The sequence below is a fragment of the Mustelus asterias genome, chromosome 2, assembly GCF_964213995.1.
Source record: "Mustelus asterias chromosome 2, sMusAst1.hap1.1, whole genome shotgun sequence".
NCBI lineage: Eukaryota > Metazoa > Chordata > Chondrichthyes > Carcharhiniformes > Triakidae > Mustelus > Mustelus asterias.
Window position 1 is genome coordinate 18,914,238 of NC_135802.1, and position 7,547 is coordinate 18,921,784.

At 45.1% G+C, this 7,547-nt stretch overlaps 1 protein-coding gene across 2 annotated transcripts in view; it reads left to right on the forward strand.

Annotated features, from left to right (window-relative positions):
• actr3b (actin related protein 3B) overlaps window positions 1–6,963 on the forward strand; it is a 105,995-nt gene extending 99,032 nt beyond the window's left edge. For both annotated transcript variants that reach the window (XM_078227614.1, XM_078227622.1), the window contains 2 exons: window positions 3,171–3,254; window positions 6,046–6,963. In XM_078227614.1, coding sequence (XP_078083740.1) covers window positions 3,171–3,254; window positions 6,046–6,141 — 180 coding nt within the window. In that variant the 3' untranslated portion in view covers window positions 6,142–6,963. The remainder of the gene's footprint in view (window positions 1–3,170; window positions 3,255–6,045) is intronic.
• Window positions 6,964–7,547: the final 584 nt, after the last annotated feature.

The window sequence follows — 7,547 nt, forward strand, 5'->3', positions numbered from 1 at the left end:
CCTGACCTCCTGCCTAATCCCATTTACCAGCACTTTGACGCCAAAACATTGAATGTGTTCAAGAAGCGGCTTCGATACAGCACTTGGGGCGAATGGGATCAGAGGTTATGGGGAGAAAGCAGGATTAGGCTATTGAGTGTACGATCAGCCACGATCATAATGAATGGCGGAGCAGGCTCAAAGGACCAAATGGCCTCCTGCTCCTATCTCCTATGTTTCTATATAACTCACAACATGACGTCCCTGCTTTTGTAATCTATGCCTTGATGGATAAAGTCAAGTGTCCCGTATGCCATTTTCACCACCCTACTAACATGCACAACACGACTAACACTACTAACATAGTGTCAATGGTTGTGATGCCACCAGGAATGGATCTCTCAGGGCAGAGGTTCGGTATTTGGGTGATGATCTGTTTTGGGGGGCAAGGGGGGCATATTCTCATTTTGAAGTGTTCCTCATGTTCCACTTGTGGAGCAAGTGACCAGCATCTTCCCAGGCCTGTCCTCAAGTGGTTTCTTGAGGGTTGTCTGTCTTTTCCACGGAAGGTTGAAACTTGGGGCATTAACACTCGGGTTAGTTAACCGGTTAGAGTGGCTAGCGGTTTACAGTTAACCGGTTAGAGTGGCTCGTGGTTTACAGTCCAACAGGAGGTGTGCCATTAAGAGTTGGAGTTGTCGTCAGGGTTTTAGGATGTTCCAGTAGCAACAACAGGATTTCAGATGAGTGTGTGGGCTTTGTTTTTTGATGTGCTGCGTCAATGGGAGTGCTTGGATAGCAGGCAGCCGGAGGTGTTCCTTACGGAGATCAGAAGGTTCAGTATTTCCCAGCACAGTAAACCACACAAGCTGAGTTGCTCTTGACATCCCAGAAATAATTCTCATGACTTCCCAGAGGTGGATATCTGCCTCATTGTGTGATGGCTGTCGAGCCAGGTTGAGTGTGGGCAGACCAGGGTGACTCGAGCAGTGCGTGGTGTTTTGGCTCTGCTGACCCAGGTGGTAGCCTGGTAGGAGATTCACTCTTGTCTTGACCTTGGCTCAGGTGTTTTGGAGCTGTTGTCAATAGGGGCCTGTGCATTCAAGAACGATGCCCATGTATTCTGGTTTCGGGTCTTGCTAAACAGACTAAGGCCTGATTTATAAACTGCCTGTCACTAGACAAACAGAATGCAGATCTTAAAATAGGCATGAATGGTCGGTGATGTGTGAGAACTACTCCAGGAGAATGTGCTACATAACTCCTGTCTATTTATGTCACTTGAACTAATATTTTTGACTTTGAGGTATTAAATAGGAACTATTGTCACATTTATTTTAAAACCCATATTACTGGTTTGTAAAAGCCTTAAGAACAAGAGGTTATTTTTAAGCAAAAACTAAATGGCCTCATTGAGCGATTCTTTCAGGTTATTTATTCTTCTTTTTGTGCATTCCATGTTGAGATGACGATCAAATATGTTGGGGCAAACTGGCTGTGGTGGGATTTCCAGCCCCGCATCCCCACGCTGCGTTTTCCTGCAGCAGACGCTGTGGGCCATAGGCCACGGGCAGAATCTTCCGGTCCCACTAAAGTCTATGGGCTTTTTCATGGCTCATCTACCCTGCTGCTGGGGGACCCATCATGTTGGGGCGGGGGTTGACTTCGATGGGACTGGTAGATCCCGCCGGCAGGAAGGGCTGGAAAATCCCACCCAGTGATGAAAATGTGTCCAGTTTGATTAGTGTTTACAGTTTCTTTTCACCCCAGGTGTGTACAAACACACGCAAGTTACAGCATGGCGACACGCCACTCGATCCAATTAGCCTGTGTCAGCATTTGGCCTCTGCTTGAACAGATGGTGCTAATTGCAGTCACCCACCTTGTTCCCAAATCCCTTTATTCCCTGTCCTTTCAACCGTCTATTCCCGGCTCGGGTCACTGTCTGTGCGGAGTCTGCACGTTCTCCCCGTGTCTGCGTGGGTTTCCTCCGGGCGCTCCGGTTTCCTCCCACAGTCTGAAAGAAAGATGTGTGGGTTAGGTGCATTGGCCATGCTAAATTCTCCTTCAGTGTACCCGAACAGGAGTGTGGCGACTAGGGGAATTTCACAGTAACTTCATTGCAGTGTTAATGTAAGCCTTACTCGTGACAATAATAAATAAACTTTAAACTTAATGTTGGCTGAGTTTCTCCGTCGACCATAAATCTGGGAAATGAATTCCGCAGCCCACCAACTGTACAGGGAAACTTATCTTTCTGTTCTAAAATTCAACCTTCTATCTGTGGCTTCATCGAAACATAGAAGATAGGAGGTGGAGGAGGCCATTCGGCCCTTCGAGCCTGCTGCGCCATTCATCATGATCACGGCTGATCGTCCAACTCAATAGCCTAATCCTGCTTTCTCCCCATAACCTTGATCCCATTTATCCCAAGTGCTATATCCAGCCGCCTCTTGAATACATTCAATTTTTTGGCATCAACTGCTTCCTGTGGTCTTGAATTCCACAGGCTCATCGCTCTTTGGTGAAGAAATGTCTCCTCATCTCCGTACTAAATTGGGATTGTGGTTGGTGCAGACTTGATGGGCCGAATGGCCTCCTTCTGCACTAGGGATTCTATGAAACACTTCTTTTTTTTTATAAATGGTCTACCCTGTATCCTCAGACTGTGACCCCTGGTTCTGGACTCCCCCACCATCGGGAATATCTTTCCTGCATCCACTCTGTCCAGTCCTGTTAGAATTTTATAAGTCTCTGAGATCCCCCCTCGTTCATCTGAACTCCAGCAAAAACAATCCTAACCTAGTCAATCTCTCCTCGTACATCAGTCCCGCCATCCCCGGAATCAGCCTGGTAAACCTTCGCTGCTTTCTCTTCTCGTTTCTAACACCTCAAGTGCTGGAAGCCAATTGTTTCTTATCCTAACCATTCATATGTTTAAATACTTCTATCACATCCAGAAATCTGCGTTGATATAATGAAGTGAGGCGAGAATTCTACAAAATAAAAAGCCCCAATTTTTTAAATGTTTAAAATTTACTTGCATTGATTAGACCGGAAAGCTGGATGAAAGCAACGTTCACTGGAAGAAAGTTTGAAAGATATGACTGAACAAGTTTCTATTCCTGGACAGTAATAACTGTGATTCAGAATGCTTCTAAAGGCTGATTTTTCAAATTTTATTCATTAAGCCTAAGCCAATCGAGGTCCAGGCGATAACCCACCACATGCAGCGGTACGCAGTTTGGTTCGGTGGCTCCATGCTTGCATCAACAGTAAGTTGGCAAATTAATTCTTACCAAAGCTATGTTTTATGTAACTAATATAAAAACAGTGGATGGAAAAAGTAGAAGGTCAGGCAGCATCTGTGGATTAATGTTTCAAATCAAATCACAGTGGTTAGCACTGCTGCCTCACAGCGCCAAGGACCCAGTTTCGATTCCCAGCCTGGGTCACTGTCTGTGCGGAGTCTGCACGCTTTCCCCGTATCTGCATGGGTTTCCTCCGGGTCCTCCGGTTTCCTCCCACAGTCCGAAAGATGTGCATTGGCCATGCTAAATTCTCCCTCAGTGTACCCGAACAGGCGCCAGAAAATGGCGACTCGGGGATTTTCACAGTAACTTCATTGCAGTGTTAATGTAAGCCTACTTGTGACACTAATATATAAACTTTAAAACTCTTCTTTGGAACTGAAGAGAGGTAGAAAACAGATGGGTTTTATGCTGTTGAAAACACGGGAAGGGTCAGGTCGATCGAAAATAAAGGTCAGGGGTAGGTTAGAGAGCAGGAAGGGTTAAATGGAATAAAAGCAAAGGGAGTGGCAATGATCATAGAATCATAAAATCTCTACAGTGCAGAAGAAGGCCATTTAGCCCATCGAGTGCACCGACAACAATCCCACCCAGGTCTTATCGCTGAAATCCCACATTTTTACCCTGCTAAACCCTCTAATATACACATCCCAGGGCAGTAAGGGACAATTTAGCATGGCCAATCAACCTAACCCGCACATCTTTGGACTGTGGGAGGAAACCCACGCAGGCATGGGGAGAATGTGCAAATTCCGCACAGACAGTGACCCAAGCCAGGAATCGAACCCAGATCCCTGGCACTGTGAGGCAGCAGTGCTAACCACTGTGCCACCGTGCTGCCCCATCCAGTGTCACTGTTAATAGCAGAATGAAGGACAACTTTGTGTGAAAGCAAAAAACATGAAAACAAAGTAAAGATTAAAACTTGATAAAGAATCAAAATGGGGGAGAGAGTTCATGCTCTGAAGTTGTTGAACTTAATGTTGAGTCCGGAAGGTTGTAAAGTGCCTCATTGGAAAATGAGGTGCTTGTTCCCAAGCTTGCATTGGATGTCAGTGGAACATTGCAGCAAGCCGAGGACGGAAATGTTAGCACGAGAGGAAGGTGGTGAATTCAAATGGCAAGTGACCAGAAAATCAGCGTCGTGTTTGTGTACTGGGCAGAGGTGTTCTACAAAGCGATTGCCCTGTCTCCCTGTGCTGTCCCTCATGAAGAGGAGACCGCATTGTGAGCAGCGAATGCAGTGGACTAAATTGAGAGAAGTACAAGTGAAGCACTGCTTCACCTGGATGGAGTGTCTGGTGTTGGGGTGATGGAGAATCACAGAATACTACAGTGCAGCCGAGGCCCTTCGGCCCATCGAGTCTGGACCGACGCATGAAAGGCCCTGACCTGCCCATCTAATCCCACTTGCCATAGCCTTGAGTGTTATGATGTGCCAAGTGCTCATCCAGGTACTTTTTAAAGGATGTGAGGCATCCCGCCTCCACCACCCTCCCAGGCAGCGCATTCCAGAACCCCACCACCCTCTGGGTAAAAATGTTTTTCCTCAAATCCCCCCTAAACCTCCCACCCCTCACTTTTAGCTTGTGTCCCCTCGTAACTGACCCTTCAACTAAGGGGAACAGCTACTCCCTATCCACCCTGTCCATGCCCCTCATAATCTTGAACACCTCAATCAGGTCGCCCTTCAGTCTTTTCTGCTCCAGAGAAAACAACCCAAGCCTATCCATAACTCTTCATAACTTAAATGTTCCTTCCCAGGCAGCATCCTGGTGAATCTGCTCTGCACCCCCTCCAGTGCAATCACATCCTTCTGACAATGTGGCGACCAGAACTGCACACCGTGCTCCAGCTGTGACCAAAGTTCTATACAACTCCAACATGGCTTCCCTGCTTTTATAATTATACCCTGATTGATAAAGGCCATATGCCTTTTTCACCACCCTATTAACCTGCCTTTCCACCTTCAGAGATCTATGAACAAACACGACAAGGTCCCTTTGTTCTTCAGAACTTCTCAGTGTCAGACCTTTCATGATATACTTCCATGTCAAATTATTCCTTCCAAACTGGACAAGGGTGTTGCGGACAGAATGGTCCCTTTTGAATGCTGACAGTTTAAAGTTTATTTATTAGTGTCACAAGTAGGATTACACTGCTATGAAGTTACTGTGAAAATCTCCTAGTTGCCACACTCCGGCACCTGTTCGGGTACACTGAGGGAGAATTTAGCACGGCCAATGCACCTAACCAGCACGTCTTTCGGACTGTGGGAGGAAAGCGGAGCACCCGGAGGAAACCCACGCAGACACGGGGAGAATGTGCAGACTCCGCACAGACAGTGACCCAAGCTGGGAATCGAACCCGGGACCCTGGCGCTGTGAGGCAGCTGTGCTAACCACTGTGCCATCGTGCTGCCCTATAGGGGAGGGGAGGGAAAGATATGTTTGGTGCTGGCATCACACTGGAGTTGGAGGAAATGGCGGGAGGATAATTCTTTGAATGTGGAGGCTGGTGGAGTGGAAAAGGAGGACGAGGGGTACCCTACTGTGTTTGTGGAAGGGGTGGGAAAGGGAGAGGGCAGAAGCACGGGAAATGTTGTACATCAGCTCGGTATGAGAATGTCATTTTTGTTTTAAATGCTGCTGAAATCTTACCTATCTCTTAGCCATTGCACAGGATAAGTGAAAGGCGGGGTAGAAAGAAACAAGATTCACGGTATCATTGTTGCATTTATTTTTCCTTTCAACAGCCTGAGTTTTACCAAGTATGTCACACAAAGAAAGATTACGAAGAGTTTGGCCCGAGTATTTGTCGGCACAACCCAGTTTTTGGCGTCATGTCATAATGGCAGCTGCGAGTAACTGCAGCAGAAGGAATTGGAGATCCTGCAACAAGACAGGATGGGTGCAAGAACTGGCAAGTTTGTGCCACTGCTGAATTGAAGTCTGGACAATGGTAGCTGCGATGCTTATCCGGCAAGGTTTGGACTCTGGCTAGAATCATTTCTACTAAGCTCAACATGTGCCAGATATTTATGTTCCCGCAACGTCCCTTTCTTCCCTTATTTAAGCTTACTGCGCCAAGTGATTTGGATTTGAGGTATCGTACCCTCTTCTGAGCAGGTTTTGATAAGTAATGCTAGCAGCGCTAATCCTCCCTCCCTCATGAAATGGTTCGATTATAGGGGATTTGTTTCCCATTGTAAATATGGAAAGATATATTGCAAAGATATATTGCAGATCATTCGACTGTTTGGTTTATATTTCATAATTGTTTTGTAGTTTAAGATGGAAATGTTCTCAGCACAATATAGATGAGTGTGATGTGTATTTATGTATATAGTTGAATATCTCGAACTTGGAAATATGGAGCTCCTTAGCAGCCGCTGTTTGTTTATTTAAAAGGACAGGAAGTTTTCTCTTGGGGAAAGTATTTTTTTTTGTCAAAGTAAGATTATCCTGAAGTTTATTTATTTTTTGGGTTACAGTATTGGTTGTAATATCATGTCTTAGAAACGTTGGTGCTTCTTAAATAGTTATTTATTACCAGTGTTTCAGGGTCGCTTTTTTTGAGCCGGGATACGGAGAGCAATGTTAAATATTTTGAGATTCTAATAGATGGATGAAATGTTACCATACACCATTTTAATAAAGGCACTTCACAATGCATATGCTCCAGGACTTGTTTATTTTCTCTTCTATAAGGTTTCGCCTTTAGTGGATAGCTACTTCTATCTTAATCTGGTCTCTTTTTTTTTGTGATTTGAATGAGGGAACATTAACTATGGGCCAAGGGCCTCTTTTCTGTGCTGTTAGGTTCAAAATGAAACAGTACAGGAGGATTTATTATGGTGCTTAAATTGAATTATTCAATAATTGCGTTAATTGAAATTTAGAATTAAATTTCCAGAGCAGACCATAAACCATTTCAATGTCTGATTACTCATTGCTTAAATATCTTGAAATAATATACTTCAGTATTTACTTCATAGAATGGTTACAACGAAGGAGGAAGCTATGCTGACTCTCTGCTTTACACTTTCCAGCCTTTTCCCTGTAGCCTTGCATATGTTTTTTTAAATCTGCAGCTCTTTATCTAAATTCTCTTTGAAAACCACAATTGAATCTGCCTCCCACTCTCCTAACTACTTGCTGTGAAAAGTTTTTTTTCTCCATGCCGCTGTTGGTTCTTCTTGCCTTATATTGGTGTCTACTTGGCACTTAGCCCTTCTGCCTGTGGGAACAGTTTCTC